Below are 16,646 nucleotides of genomic sequence, written 5' to 3' on the forward strand. Positions count from 1 at the left end.
TTTTGTTATTGTAATTTAAAAAATACTTGCTTAATTTACACATAATTAATCTTTATTTTATTAAAAATAGAATAAAGCAGAGTCCAATAAATAAATTTAAGGACTTTAGCCCTAGTAACACACAAAATATTTAAGATTAACTTACAGCTAGATGTGAATAATAAGTGTGTTTACATTTAATAAGTTTATATACTTATCAGAGTATAACATAATATCTAAATCGGAATAAAATCGATGTCTTGAGAGACTCTTTCCAGACTCCTTTACCAAAACAGACTCAGCTGTTGGTGATCGTAATGAGTGTTATGCTGTCACTTCTTTAATCTAAATGTTAATATACATTTATTTATATTGAGTAAACACTCCACATATACAAATAAATGAATCATCAGTACATTTACTTAGCCTTCAATTAGTCTGGAAATATATTATTTCAGTTGGGACTCTGAATGCTGTCTTCGTGGCTCACATTGTTCATCTGATCCTCCAGCACAATAGCTGCACAATGACGCAGTTCGAAAATACTTAGAGACGTGCTTAGAGCTCGTGGTAAAAAATAAAGATGGGCGAACAAATAAAAGGTCAACACATGATAGAGAGCGAAAAAAGAAGAGAAAGAAGAGAAACTGCTGCAATAACAAACAAGGCCAAACAATATGCGCCAAGGGTACAAAGTGCTGGCCAAAACAAATGCCGAGAAGGGGGCTTAATGCCACAAATTGAGCAATTCACTGGCTTTTGTATGGCCCAGATCCTTGCAGCGCGCTCTGCTAATGCAGCTATTTGAAAACTAATGAGAAAAAAAAAACCAGGCGGCAGTCAGAAATCCGCTTAAAGAGCGAGAGAGACAGCTGAGGAGGAGCTTGACGAGCTGCAAAAGGAGCAACAGCAGCAGCAGCCGCAGGAGCGGCAGGAGCTGATGCAGCAGGCGAGTGCAAATGAATGCGCATTTAAAATTAAGCCATAATCCTTTTACAATTGATGCTGTGCAGTCAGCCAGATACCTGTATGCCACACACACACACACACACACACAGACTCACAGAGAGATACACACATGTCCTCGCAAGGACAACACAACAACTGCCAAGCTGTTATTGTTTTTTTTAGGCTAAAGCAATATATTTGTGTTGCGACCGGGCTTAGCCAGCCCAACGTGCACAATTAGCTAGGTGTGAGGGCACATGGTTTTCCTTGCCCCTTTTGATCCCCTCTAATGCATTGAAATAATACTCAAAAGACAGGCAAATTTTCTATTAATATGGCTATAATTTATGGATAGATAAATACGCACTCTACTCACATACAGAGAGAGGAAGGGCGACGGAGAGCGAGGGAGCTGAGCAGTTTTGGGCAGTCGAGTGGAGAATTTCTGAATTGAAGTAGCCCGATTGACGACGCCTATGACTTATTCCCGAACTTCACAATATAAATTCGGATCAGTTTCGTTGCTCGCCTAATTCATATTCAGATATTTACTTGACACTTGCAGGCCCAATGATGGCTGCTTCCAATTTGCAATTCATTTAAGCATTTGAACACAGTAGAGAATGGTCGTGGCTAAATCTATATTGGTCGCTCTGATGGCTTCGTTCGGTGGATTCATTGTTGGCGTTTCCCTGGCTTGGTCCGGGCCCATCGAGAGCACAAAGTTCATCCGTGCGACTTACGTGTTCCAGCCGAGTCCCATGCACTGGGCATTCATATGCTCGGTTATCGCAGTGGGCGCCGCCATCATGTGCGTGCCCGTGGGCATCATGATCAGCTCGTTCGGCAGGAAGCCTATCATGCTGGGCATGGTGCTGCCGAGCATCATTGGCTGGGCCCTCGTCATTGGCGCTGCGCACCTGAGCATGATGTACATCGGCCGATTGCTGATTGGAATGGGCAACGGCGGCATCGGCGTGGCCGTCACCATATACAACAACGAGGTGGCCGAGCTGCACATGCGCGGAATGCTGAACTGCTTTTTTCACCTGATGCTGGTCCATGGCATCCTGTACGCCTACATCCTGGGCTCGTGCCAGGACTTTCAGGCGTACAACTTTGCGTGCGGCCTGCTGCCACTGGTCTATGCCGCTATCCTCATGTGGGTGCCCGAGTCGCCGGTGTACCTGGTCCAACGGAACAGGGACGAAAAGGCTCAGGCCATCCTGCAGTGGCTGCGCGGCCCCGATGCCAACATCGAACGGGAAATGATGGCGATAAAGAACAGATACCAGCCGGATAGCTACAGCACCAAGGAAGCACTGCGCGAGAAGGCTACAATGAGGAGCCTGTTGGCGGTGATCGGACTGATTCTGTTCCAGCAATTCACGGGCTTCAACGCGTATGTCTTCTACATAAAGCTAATGTTCAGGGAAGACAACTACAAGGCATCCATAGAGCTGTGCGCAGTTATCTTTGCTATTGCCCAAGTGGTCGCCGCGTATGTGACCGCATTGGTCATTCAGAAGAGCGAGCGCAAGCTCTGGCTCTTTGCGTCGGGCCTCATGATGCTGCTGGCCTCCATTTTGTTGGCGCTGAATTTTCAATTCCTAAGGGATTCCGACTCCAAGTGGCTAATAGCCTCTGCCAGCCTCATGTACAGCGCTGGACACAGCCTGGGAGTCGGGCCGCTCGTCTGGGTCGTTATGATCGAGATGTTCTCGGAGCGAGCGCTGCCCATTTGTGTTGCGATTGTTTCGACGTGCTCGTGGATATTTGCGTTAGCGATAGTTGCTGTATTTCCATTCGTTATCAAGAGTAATACGCCCGCCCTCATCTTCGGGGTATTCGCGATCTTTTCTTGTGGAGGGTGTATCTTCACTATCACCTACATACCGGAAACACACAGTAAAAGCATGCGGAAAATTCGGAGCTCCCTGTCATAGGCGACAGCTCCTCTCAGAGAGTAGCAGAGCAGGACTTTTGCTGAGAGGAGTCGCTCTTCCAGCCGAACGGGATGGCAGCCCCGTGTTGTCGCACTCAACTGATCTGGCAACTCTGCAGCCCCATACCAGCTCGTGTCTGTGGGTGGGGTGACTTTGCACAACCAAATAGTAGCGATTGAAAATCTAAAAGCGTTGCCAATTCCTGAATTTGTATTTCCGACAAAAGTTAACACATTGTAGAAAATCAAATAAGAAATTCGTTACACCCAAACGCACGCAACGACGCACTTAATTTCAAACAGGATTTACGAGGTTGACAGACATTTAGCGTGCCGAGCGAGGCAGCATTTATACAGAGGGAACACTCACACACACACACATACACTGCTTGTCTCTTTGGGCTGGGCTGTTGCGCTTGCGCAGCGGAAACTGTGAAAAGAGCAAATCGCTTGTGACGAAACGGAATTTTCAACGCTCGGCAACGAACCGAATAGATGCAAAAACTGCTAATGAAATGTCCTTTGAGCTCTTTGAACTCGCAGCAAGAAAGCAAATGCGAGCGGCATCTGGCAGCGTCTTGTGTGTGTTAGTGTTTTAGTGTGTGTGGCATATCGAATGGCCTAAGCAGAGTGATCAGGGCGAGAGAGAGAAAGAGAGAGAGACAGGAGACAGCTAAGAGTGGTTCGCTTCATTGCATTTGGCTATGGCGAGCTGAGAGTTGGCATGTTCCATAATTTGTTGCATGCAATGCGTTGCAATTTGCTGGCCCAGCCTTCTCGCTCGCCCTCCTCGAGTGCCCTGGCTGCAGCATTAATATTCAATTTTCTGAGTGTACTTAGTGCAGCTTAGATGCGATTCAGCTGCATCTGCCCCAATTAGTTGCAATTGTTGCCATTCGCCACGGGCTCAAGTGCCGGCCAGCAACAACAACAGCAGCTCGGAGCATCTGCCTCTTGCTTCACCTATTAGCTCAATTACACGAATACTCAAACATTGCATCCACCGTTCATGCAACATGATAAATTGGTTACCTAAGTGATGGACATGAGAGTAAGCCCACAAGAGCTTAGAGCAACTAGGCCAGGGTAAAACTTGCAAAATTATTAAATTAAATTATTGAAGAGAATAACGCAACAAAACTGTCTATATGATGCTTTAAAGTATCTTAATAATCTATATATATATTTATTGAAGAACTTTAATATTATATATAATATATAATATTGTAATAATTATATCTTTCAAGTACATTCATACACGTGTAATTATTGAAGAGCAAAATTGAAGGATAATATAATGATATCCTTAAGAGCATATTCTTAATATTCCTAATATTCTTAAATAAATATTTATTCAAGGAGAATGTGAAGATTTTATATCATTAATTATATATCTTTCAAATTCTTGAATGTATTTATATTTATTGAAGAAATAATGACAATTTTATCAATCTACTTAATTAAAGAATAGATTATATTTTCATAATTTGGAATTTGGGGCTAACTTTATCAATTCATGTGCAATATTAATGTTTTTATATAAATAATAATATTATTAATATTTTCTGCTTGTTCTTCTATTAGCAATTCTTAATAAAGTTATTCAAAAGTTAAAAGTTAACAACCAAAGCCTTCAGTATGCAAGGATCATTGAGTATTAAGCTATAAAGAGTTGTCTAATTAGTTGCATTAATTAATCAGCGGCCACAGTAGAACTAAAAGAAGAATATTGCTAGCTTACGGATATTATTGACTTTAAAAAAGTTTCTGTAAAGACTTATCATATTCCATCTAGTAGTTCTAAAGCCAGCAGCATTAAAGTACTGTGTAAAGAGAGCTGATGTAAAAACAGTTTCTGAATATATCTCGCATAATGTTGAATGTGAGGAAGTTTTCCCAAAGACGCTGTTGTTTTTACTTCACCTGAACTGTCAGACGAACAGCTGTGAAGGGTTCGCTCTGTGCATGGCTACTGGGGAATATGCTGGAAATGTGCTTTTGTTTTCGTTTTGACAGGCAGCTGGCTTGCACCTGAGCAAAACCGCAAGATGCGTAAACAACAGTTAGTTGTGTTTAATTGATAAACAAAGCAGAAGCAGCAGCAGCAGGAGCAGAAGCAGAAATAGCAGCAGCAGGAGCAGCAGGAGCAGAAACAACTGCAGTAGCACAAGTCCAGCACAGCACGAGCCTGTCACAAGACAGAGGGCACGAGACCCTGAAGGCTATTCGACGCAGCTTGAAATTCATTTGGACCAAAATATTTGCAACGTATGAGCTGCAGATTGCCGATTGTGAAATGCATTTCCATGAAGCAGCAGCAGCAGCAGCAGCCGCGGACAAAGGGCTCTGCCAAGGGACTACCGAAACAGCAGCCAGAGCAGCCTTGAAATTGCATTTTATGACTGGACATTAAGAGGGACCAGTTGCAAATGCAATGCCCAGCAGAATCAGCAGCAGCAGCGGCAGCCACAAGCATGCCAAATCAAGCGACCCATGCCAAGTTGACATTTTCCTAGCTACTAACTAGTCAACGGCCCAGGGGCAGGAGCCGTGTTGCTGCTGTCCTTCGCTTCCCTTTGCTACGCGCATGCGTGGCTAATCGCGGTACGTGTGTCCAGTTTTTGGCGACGGGCCTGGGCATGCTGCACGCGCCTTTAGTCACACTGAATTATGACGGGATGAGTGCAACGGCAGCTAGGCAACGAGCGCAACACCTTGAGCATGCCATTTAGTACACCCACCTGGCAGCCCATTATCCATTATCCTTTGGCAACAAGAAGCGTGGCTAATGCGCTGCCAGCTAGATAAATGTCGCATGTACTCAACAAATATATACAATATTTCAGCCCAATGTTAATCTCAGCAAAGGAAATAAGCAGAGCAGAGATAATAGAACAAAAGAGAGAGAGCGCGAGACACAAAAGAATATAATATTGAAAATAACAAGGAACGGCAAAATAACAACCGAGGAGAGCGAGAGGGATGTGAAAGAGAGAGAGAGAGAGAGATGGAATGAGAGTGAGAGAGGTTGAAAATGCTATGAAGTTGGTGATTAAATACATACAAGTAAATATATATAAATCTTTATAAATAAGTATGTAGCAAGAAATATAAAAACGTCTATTATAAATGAAATATATTGAATATGATTTATCAAAATAAAATATAATTAAATAATATAAAAAACTATGATATATAATAAGTTAAGAATAGCATGAACTACTTGAACTAAAAATCAATCACATTATAAAAAATTTAAAAAAATAATGAGAAAATAATCAGATAATCTCAGGATGTGCATAAAAAGAAAAATATATATACTTTATAAAGTATATATGTATAATTTTATATGTATGCCATTTAATACAAATATTATTAAATTTTAGAAATTTATTTTACAACTGCTAAAATCTGGAAATATAAAAAATCCTTTGCAGCTTACACAATCCTTTCAACTAATTGAAAATGGAAAATCCAGGTATAATGAATTTATAAAAATTTAAAAAGGCCTGACCGAGCCTATGGGAGGACTTTAACAGGATGTTAGCCGAGATATATATAACACAGATAATACGTACATTTGCTCTCTTTGATTCCTTTATCATTCTTATTTTTATTTTATTTATTTTATATGATTTAATTTTTTTTAAGACTTTTTTTCAATGTTGGGTTTCATTTAAGAAGAAACTTTAAAATTTTAAAAAGCGTAAATGATGTTATAAACAGAATTGAGTGTAGACTGCAGTGAGCTGGATGTATGAATGGATATCAACTATCAACTAAGAACTATGTGAGGAGTGTTTCTAGTTTGGCTCCTTGAATTGTGTACATGGGATGATCAAGAGTATCAAAAGCAAGTGATTTTGCATTCCCCACTCACTTTTACTTACCTGATATGGTGAATAAGAAATGGTAAAATCAGTAGCAAGGCTATAAACAGACTAGAGCTCATAGTATATAGCTTACACATAGTAAAGACTGTTTTGTTTTGTATATAAGCATATTTATACTTACATTTTATTTATTTCGCCGTTTACTGTTATCATTTTTTTATTAATTACAAAAAAGGGCCTAATTGCGCAGAGAGCGTGCAAGGGCAACGCAAGGGTCTGTTCGGCATCAGCTGTTGCTGGGTTTCGCCTTGAGCCTTTGAGGCTTTAGCTTCAGTTGTTGCTTTTGCTTTAGCTTTGACTTTGGCTCTTTGACGCTCATTGCCGCATTGCCGCATTGCCACATTGACGCGTTCACACCTTGATGCCTTACAAACGAGTTTCCCAAATATATATATACACTTTTCTTTAATATATATACATTTTAATATAAAAATTGCGGCTATTTAAGCGGTGCACGCCCCAAAAATATAAGAGGCCAAGTGCAACAGGCCTGTTGCCAGCTGCTGGCTGCCTTTTGAGGCAGATTAAGGGCAGGCGATGAATCGCTTTGAGTGCTCCATAAGTCCACCTGCTCTGTGGCTCAATGTTATCATTCATAATTTTGCACGCTTGTGATTTTATTGCCATGAAATTGCCAATAATTACGAGCAAACGAGCCGCAGATTCTTAACCAGATTCTTACCCAGATTCTTACGCAGATTCCGTTTAAGGGTATATTAGCTTTAATCTGCAATGCTCATTATGCCGCTGAAAACTTTGTTGCAACTTTAAGTTGGCTACAAACCGAGGCAACTTTGTCTCCGACTTTGCTCGATTTTGATTCTGTTTCGCATTCGCATTCGCATTCTTTTTCTCATTCTTATTCTGATTCTGATGCATATTCAGTTTCTGTCTCTGATTCCGTTTTTTGCCATCGGCTTTAGCTGTGTTTGGCACAAATTGGCTTAAGCCCGCGGAAAACGTTTCTCATCAGACTATGGCAAAAAGTTTTCCGGCACTTTTGTCACAAGTTTTGCCAACTCTCCCCTGGCCCCGCCTCCCCAACCGGTCGGCTCTTCGCCCACTTTGGATCTCTGCGTGCGTAATTGCATTGCATGTTGCGCTGCATTAAACATTTCATAATTTTATTTGCTTGCCTTTGTCATTGGCTTACGTTTGTTATTTGGCAGTTTTCCACAAAACTTTTTCATCACTCGCGTGTTTTCATAAGCTGTCCACAAAAAGCACGAAAAACCGCCAGGCTTCAGCAACGATTTGCATATCATTTCGGCCCTTTTCAGCTCGTAAACACAAAGAAAGGATTTCGTATTAAAACTGTCGACAGGTTTGGGAGTAGCTGGTGCTCTGTCGGGCTTTATTTTTTAAGCTGTCCCTTTAACTTTTAAATTAGTAGTTTCATTAATTTGAAAATACAGAGGAATTATAATAAATGCAATTATTTTTAGATATTAAATGTGTGTACATATATAGTACACTTAATGGTGGGTGTAATTTATGTAATATTATTAGAAAAGAAGTCCCGTCAATAATAAATTGAAATCACTAAAATAGTATTATTATTAGTATTAGTAGTAGTAGTAGTAGTGAATTTCAGTTAAAGAGCGCTTCCTTAGGAGCAGTAAAATAGTAGTGATGTCTGTTAACTAAAATGGTAGTAGTAGTAGTAGAAGTAGTAGTGAATTTCAGTCTTTTCAATAGTAGTAGTAGCAGTAGTGTATTTCAGTCACATTACTACTAATATTAGTAGTAATGTAGTAGTAGTAGTAGTAGTAGTAAAGTAGAACAGTAAAATAGTAGTAAAGTCTGGTCACTAAAATGGAAGAAGTAGTAGTGAATTGCAATCATTTAAATAGTAGTAGATGCAGTAGTAGATTTCATTATTAATATAGTCGGGAACTTCTAGTACTACTTGTAATAATAGTATATTCCACTCACTTAAATAGTAGTAGTAGCAGTAAAGATGTTCAGTCACATTACTACTTATAAAAGTAGTAAAGCACTTTCACTAAAATAGTTATGAAGCCCAGTCACTAAAATAATAGGAGTAGTAGTGAATCTTAGTTACTTAAATAGTAGTTAAGACTTTTCACACAAATAGTAGTAGTAGCAATAGTAAATTTTAGTTACTAAAATAATGGTAGTGAATTCCAGTCAACAAAATAGTAGTCTAATTGAGTACCTATAATAGCAGTAAAGTCTAGTCACTATAATCGTCTGGATTAATACCCAATATATTTGTAGCATTACTCAATTATTTTAGGAAACTTTAACATTTGGAAATAAAATAAAATTTCTTTCAGCTTTTCAAATTCCAACTGCAAACTAATTTCAAGCTAAACTATTTATACTGCTATTTCATAAAGCTCTAATAATTATCAAACTTAACTCAAGTATTCTGAAACTTCTCGAAATGCTCCCAAGTCGTTTCGACTGCCCACTTTCTTCTGTGCGTTGCCACACGAGCCTCAACGTGGGAACTAAACAGCGCTCAATCGTTGCAATATCTATGCGATTGTTCTGGCTGTCAAAATATTGAAGGCAAGCCGAGCTGAGGAGAGTCTCGTTTCAAATGTGCCGCACAAATTCGCAAACTCATCATAATCGAAATTGAGAAGCGTGGAGAAGGGTGTCAGATAGAAAATAGATAAAACAGAAGCCGAAAGAAAGAAATGTAACAAAAAACAAATACAGCAACACACCGACTGATGGAACTTCCCACCTTTCTTAACTAATTTGCCAAGGTTGAACGATGCGAGAACAATGTGGCCAAATGTTAATGTCTTCTAATTGCTACAAGCCACACACAGAGAGAGTGCGTGTGAGAGAGAGAGAGAGAGAGAGAGAGAGAGAGAGAGAGAGAGGCGGCGGCGGCTCTTATGTGTCACCTTAATACGATTTCGAAGTTCGTCCACACAAAAACTTGTCAACTCGTCATCGTTTTTGGCTTTGCGTGTGGCACAAAACTCCCCATCAACTGCCCTCAGCTCCTACTGTTTGGTTTCGGCCGCCTGGACAATAATGCTGTGTCGGCATCTTGGGAAAAATGTCGCACACGTCGTTGTCATTGTCGTTGTTATTGTCATTGTCATTGCCATTGTGATTGTCGCATAGAGTTTGCCCTATACTCTGCACTCATTGTCACCTGAGCATTCGGTCTACTCTCGAGTCGCTTAGAGGCTCTGGCCGCTGCCTTTTGATCGCACATCCTATTGCACATCTTTGCTTGCTTTGCCGCTCGATTTGCTTTCATTCGAAACTCATTTGGCTGCACTTGCGCATCCCTAAAGTGTTTTGCCAGCAACAATTTAGCCCTCGCTTAGGTGGGCTCGTCGCTTCTCCTGCTGCTCCTGCTTCTCCTGCACACACACATTGTGCTCACATTGTTCGACTTTGCGCAATTGTTTGCGCTCAATTGCCAAAAATTGTTTGAAGCCTTCCGTCGTTGCTTTAAGGCGCTCAGCCTGAGTCTGCCTGCCTCTCGCTCCTCTCCTTTTTTTAAACATTTGCCCCTGACTGTTGGGTTTGTGTGCGGTCCTTGCCTGGGAATCGCTGCAGCTCAGAAAACATTGCATTTTCGGCATCGACTTTGCATACACTTAAAATGATGTGCACCCGACGCCCCGCCGCTAACGTGGCTGACTAGACCAGCCACCAGCACTGCACAGTGGTACAAAGCACAATTGCTCCATCGAAATCACAGCAGAAGTCTTAATTTATTTTTGTTATTGACATTGTTTATTTTAGTTATTTATTTTATTACATACGGGGCTCTTGCATCATAAATATGCCTTTTCTAAAATTATATTGCACGAAACACTTATATCTTAATATAAATATCTTAAAATACTATTAATAAACTTCTAAACTTCACTACTAATAAAAATTATAATATTTTTGGAATTGTTTATATATTTCTATAAACAATATATTTTTATTTTTAATAAAAATCACAGAAATTCAATAATATAAATATTTTAATTTTTATTTTATATATCATATTTTATCATTATATTTGTGTATTTTAAATTTATATATTGGATTGCTCAGAACAAAAAAAAAAAAGAGAACAAAGTTAATAAATTTGTGCATATTAAAAAAAAAAAAAAAAAAAAAGTTTATAGAAAGAATAACAAACTTATCGCACTTCTATACCAGCGCTCAAATTCTAAATATTAATATAATTTATAAAATTGCTTCGTTATCATAAGAGCAACTCCAAATTTAAAATAATATTTAAATTTTTTTTTTTTCTTAAATCGCATATAACTAAAACTAACCACACTCTAAAATATTTTCTACAGTCTAAATCACTTTTCATATCCATTTCGACCATCACTAAAGATATATTGCCCCACTGTATGGGTTACACACACATACATACACACATGGTAGCACGCACGCACGCACTTTGTGCCACTGTGGCTGCAGCTGAAGCTGAACTGTTTTGCATGATTGACTGTTTGACATAATGAAACGCATGCAGAAACAAGCAGGCGAGGCGTAGCAGGAGCAGGAAGAGGCCAAGTAACCAGATTTTGGATGCCCACGCAGCGTTGTTGCATTTGCAGTGGTAGTAATCATAGTTGTTGTTGTTGTTGTTGTTGTTTACTAATCAAGTGCATTGCTGCTTGGAGCAGTGGGTGGCAATCTGTCATTCAGCTGGTTGCTGTATTGTGGTTTTTGCCAGCTGATTTTCTTTTATCAACGTTGAAACAGACGGCAGTCTATGATTGCGAACGCTCAACGCTGTCATTGTTGTTGTTGTTGCTGCTGCTGTTGCTGCTGAGGTTGCCGCTGAGGTTGCTGCTGCTACTGTTGGACCTTCTAATCAGTTGCACAGAGCACAAGGCAGAAAGTTGGTCAGCAGTCGGTCAGAGCGGCTAATGAAAATGAAAATCTGTGTCAATGCGCATTGTTTGCATATCGCACAGCACTCTTGCTACCAAAAATTGTGTGTTAACTACAGTTGAAGTTCGATATTGAGTTCGCTATTGAGTTCGAGTTCAAGTTGTGTCAACAGCAAAGAACACTCTTTGGAGATTTTTCATTTTCTCGCTTTTCTTTTGTTTAGCATAGAAATTAACTGGCGACACGCTCCGGTGTTGGGTGGGCTCTGCTGATTGCCGCTCAGGTGTAGGCAGCCGTGTCTCCCTCACTTGAATCACGCACAACACTTCAAAGAGCATATGACAGGCATTTTTCGTCGTCGGTCGTCGTCGTTGTTGTTGTTGTTGTTGTTGTTGTTAGTGTTGGTGTTTTCTGTCACTTTACTCGCTTATGTGTGTGGGCTGCTCAAAAGCCAGTTCCAGTTCCAGTTCGCGACGAGACTATTAAAGACAAACGCCCACCGTTTGCCAGGTCTTGAGGTCTTCAGAGCGAACCGACGAGCCGCATGTGACTGACATGCATTTTTCTTTTCTTGAATTTCGACTGACACTGAAGTGATGAAAGTGTTTCACAATCAACTAAGACACTGCAGGCGGCAGCATCACAGGTCACTGCACAACCACCAGCTGAGAACGACCAGGGAATACCCTGTAAGCAAACATATGCAGTAAAGGTCAATTGAAAAGATTTGACAAAAATAAATTTTGTTACATAAGAAATATAAATTATATCCAAGCTAAGTCTCAGCTCTGTAAATATTCATTCCCAATAATTTGTATTGAGACGATTTTCATAATTTAGAATTTAAAATGGCTTATTAGCTGGACATACGTGAACTAATGCCCAGGTTATACCCAATTTTACTCATATCAGAGCACAGGGTATAGTGTACCAAAATATAGTCACACATTGACACACACACACACGCATCTAAGACACACACACACACATCTAAGACACCCACATGAACGCACACACACACATGCCGAAGAGGACGCCCTGAGGTCTGCCGGCGCACAGCTAGAAGCAAAGTGAGAGTAACCCAAAGTGCCCGTTCATCATAGCCAGCCACGTCCTGCTCGGGGCGTCACTAATTTGTGTCACATTTCCTTTTGTCCTCTCGTGCATTTGCTACACTTGTTACACGGTTCACACGCCGCATGCCTTACATCTTCCGGCCGACGTCTTCGGGCCTTTGTTTGCGTTTGTCTTTTTTGGCAATGATTTTTTTTGCGGTAGGTCGACATCATCGATCGAGCGCTTCGACTCTCGGCCATTCATCAATGCCGCCAGCCATCACTAATTGCCGATTCGTTACAAAAATGTGTGCGACTACTAGACAATCGTCCAGCCAGCCGCTGCGGCACCCACTCTCTGAAGATGAGACACTGTGTGGGCGAACTAGCTTCCGCATATTGAGACAGACCCAAGCTGTAATCCCAGCAGCCAGCTCTGCACTTACTGAATGTATAAAATACGAATCGTTAATTTAAGTCTCAAATTGTACAAATTTATATTAAGAGGAATAATTTTATAATTTATTCTAAGTTAAATTATTGGAAATAAAGAAAAATATATTTACTTTTATCAAAAAAGTAACTGTTTTTAATTTACTTGGTCTGAAACAATGACTATTTGAGTTGAACATAAATTTCGATTTTGTTTTAATTGTGGACAAGTTATTTCACAATTTTTCCAATACTAAAAGTCCTTTTTTTGATATGTAAAAAAATATTTTAATCTATAGATGTTATTACAATTTTGGTTTGTATCTTTCTCTTTTAATATATTTATCCAATTCATGTAGAGATTTTATTATATTTTATTTTCAATAAATGTTTTCTTTTTAATATATTGCAAAATAAATTAATTTAGAGACTCTATTATTTATATAATTTAATATTTTCTTATGTTTTTATTTATTTATATATAATAATTTATTTAATTTAATATTTTCTTATGTTTTTATTTATTTATATATAATAATTTATTTTGAGTAGAAGTGCTTTATACCACAAATAATAGTGAAATAACTCAGTTCAGACAGTCTTGGTTTATTTGCATTTTGTGATCGGCTGCCGTATCCTATTGAAACATCCATGGTCTAGGTCTCCAGTACATTCCAGATAATATATCGCATTCTATTTGACGTCAGACCGAATAGAATTGATTGGAGAGTATTCCATTTCTGACTAGAGGTAGCTCAGCAATATATATATATATATATATACCTATATATAACTACATATATCAATATATCATAAGTGTGGAATTCTTGTCTGACAGCATTTTATCAGATTACAAATAAAAGAGGGGCACTTGATACACTCAATTCTCCATTACTTAAATCCACGGCAAATGCGCGATTCCATATCAACTAATACTACTGAACTGGCTGTAGTCAGAATTAAAATACTTCATCGTGCTGGCTTATCTTCAGCTGTGGGCACAGGTTGGTCTATGATTAAATGCATAATTCACTTGTGAAGGAGCAGTTCCCGCTGCTTAGCTATGCACACAGTAGTTGCCATGCTCCAACTGCAACTGGCACAACAATCGAAATGCGAATTGCGGTGCTCGAGTTTCAGCTGGGGCTTCACCCACTCGACGGCGCAATTTAATGTGCATCAACGAACGCTTTTGGCCATGATTTGGCGTATGCCATTTAATCGCAGATAACTGCAACACCTGCCGCCGCTGCTGGCTCCTGCAGCGCCAATAAGCCGATAAAGAACAGCCTCGATGCGCGCACTTCCTGTTTGGGAGGCCTCGTCGCTAGACCTGGTAGCCGCCCGCTGGCCTTCGCTTGACTTAAATCAAAATCACTGCAGCAGCAGCTCAAATCGAAGTCCAAGTGCAAGTCGAAGTCCAAGTCCAAGTCGAAGGCGAAGGCGAAGGCGATGGCGATCCGGCTGCGTCTGCTGCTGGCGCACAAAATTAATTAAGTTGACTTCTGGCATTGGCAATGGACTGGCTCTCTCTGGACTCTCAGCGGAAGTCGTCTGTTATGTTCTATTTGGTTTTTCCGCTGTGCGGAAATTATGAAAAATGAACGGCCAGCTAACGAGCAGTTCGCGCTATATATACATATCACATATACTTTTATATATAGCGAGCCGCCCAATCAGCCGCACATGTTGCAGGCGAATACTTTGCTCAACTTGCTGCGAGAGTGGGCGGCGAGTTTCAGCACACACAATTGATGAATTGTTGAGGCGCCTTGATAAATGGAAGCCCAGTTGGCAAAACAAACAAAAGCAGTTGCTCGACAGCTGTGTGAGGTCCCCAATCCGAAAAGTGCTCCACTAATCACTCATTAAAGAGCCGACAGACAGACAGACGGGCAGACAGACAGGCACACACACACCTCAAATGCAATCAGTTTTTGTCTGGCATGCACCTCGAAAATACTCAAATGTCAACTGTCTGCGGTATCAACGACTTTCCTATCTCTGTATCTCCGTTACCAACAACAGCAACAGCAGCAGCAACAACCAACAGAACTCTGTCCACTAAACTGTCACTGACAATTGGGCACAATATTGACAGACAGTTGAAATTCATTTTTTGTTTTTTTCCCAAGTCGAAACGAAACGCTTAGCTTTAAGATTACAACACATTAACCTACTGTCAATGGGCCATATCTAGGGGCACGGCTCGCCCTCGATTCCCCAAAGGGGAAAATGACTCTCAGTGTTTGGCAAAACAATTGTTGTGCTGAGTAGGAGTCATGACTGGGCTGCAGGCGGCAGCATATAGAGATTAGTGTTGGAATAAATAATTTTTAAAATGGGCAAAGTGCTGGAAAGTACCATATGAACTTACAAAGTGTTGGAAGATTGCTTTTATAAAACCATAAAAATTTGTGGAATTTCATTTTTAAAACTGCAATGCGAAATAGAGCATTAAATGTGTTTGTATAAGCGAAAAATGTGAATAGTATTGACCAGTGTTGGTAAGTACAAATGAAGACTGTTGATAGCATTGGGGAGTATGTTGAGGAGCTTGAAAACTATAACACATTGTCGGAAGCTTCACCGCTTTTTTGGCAAGTCAGCCCCAAGCATTTACTAATCTTGAATTAAAATGATCCAGAGAAAATAACAAAGTTGCTGCGCATGTGAAGACATTTTTGGAAAGGCAGCCAAAGGCAGAGAATAAAAATTATAGGATAAGAGGTCAGCTGAATGATACAATAAATATTATATATAGTTTTTTCCACGCATAATTGCACTGAGAGCAATTGATAAACATAAGAAAGCGTATGAAAAGAGGGATTTTAAGCTGCTGAAAAGCCGAATGCACCAGTTTCGAGTGATTAATTCTCCAGTTAGTTTTAATTTTATATAAACTCTAACCAATAATTAGTGAATAGGTAGATTCTATTTGAAGAGACGAGAATAATAAAACTTAAATAATTCATACATAATGATTTCTAAAATATATTCGAAAGAAATTATTCAATATATATATATATATACAATATATAGGACTGATATAGGGGTTTTCTATTTTTTTTTTCTATTTTTTTTTAAACTGTTATATTATATATTTTTTATATATAATTTTTTAAATTGTTATAAAAAAAAAGTTTTAGTTTCCTTTTCTTTTTTATTTATTTTATATATATGTATATAAATAAAATAAAATTATTTATATATATATATATATATATATAAATAAAATAAAAAAAGAAAAGGAAACTAAAACTTTTTTTTTATAACAATTTAAAAAATTATATATAAAAAATATATAATATAACAATTTAAAAAAAAATAGAAAAACAAATAGAAAACCCCTATATCAGTCCTATACAAGCATATCTCAGTATCTCTATTAAGCCCTTTTGAGTTAACTTCTTTCACACTTAAATAAAGACCATGTTTGGGAGCTCCTCCGCGCCCGTTTTATGCCGATATCGTAAATCAAATCGAGAGGCAACCCCCAACAAAGTGCTTTCGCTTGTTGCTCGCATCTTATCGCACTGGGCAGCA

General features: G+C 39.3%; 1 protein-coding gene across 1 annotated transcript; it reads left to right on the forward strand.

The window, feature by feature from the left end:
• Positions 1 to 384: 384 nt before the first annotated feature.
• LOC108617544 (facilitated trehalose transporter Tret1-like) lies at positions 385 to 3,148 on the forward strand. Its single transcript, XM_018013360.2, has one exon. It carries the CDS (start codon positions 1,551 to 1,553, stop codon positions 2,871 to 2,873), a length of 1,323 nt encoding a protein of 440 aa, XP_017868849.1. The 5' UTR covers positions 385 to 1,550; the 3' UTR covers positions 2,874 to 3,148.
• Positions 3,149 to 16,646: the final 13,498 nt, after the last annotated feature.

Source organism: Drosophila arizonae, chromosome 5 (assembly GCF_054131065.1).
Source record: "Drosophila arizonae isolate 15081-1271.41 chromosome 5, UAZ_ARI_1.0, whole genome shotgun sequence".
NCBI lineage: Eukaryota > Metazoa > Arthropoda > Insecta > Diptera > Drosophilidae > Drosophila > Drosophila arizonae.

Bases quoted from the DNA above. Each gene is read 5' to 3' on its own strand.
- LOC108617544 (XM_018013360.2), top strand. From the start codon at position 1,551: ATGGTCGTGGCTAAATCTATATTGGTCGCTCTGATGGCTTCGTTCGGT.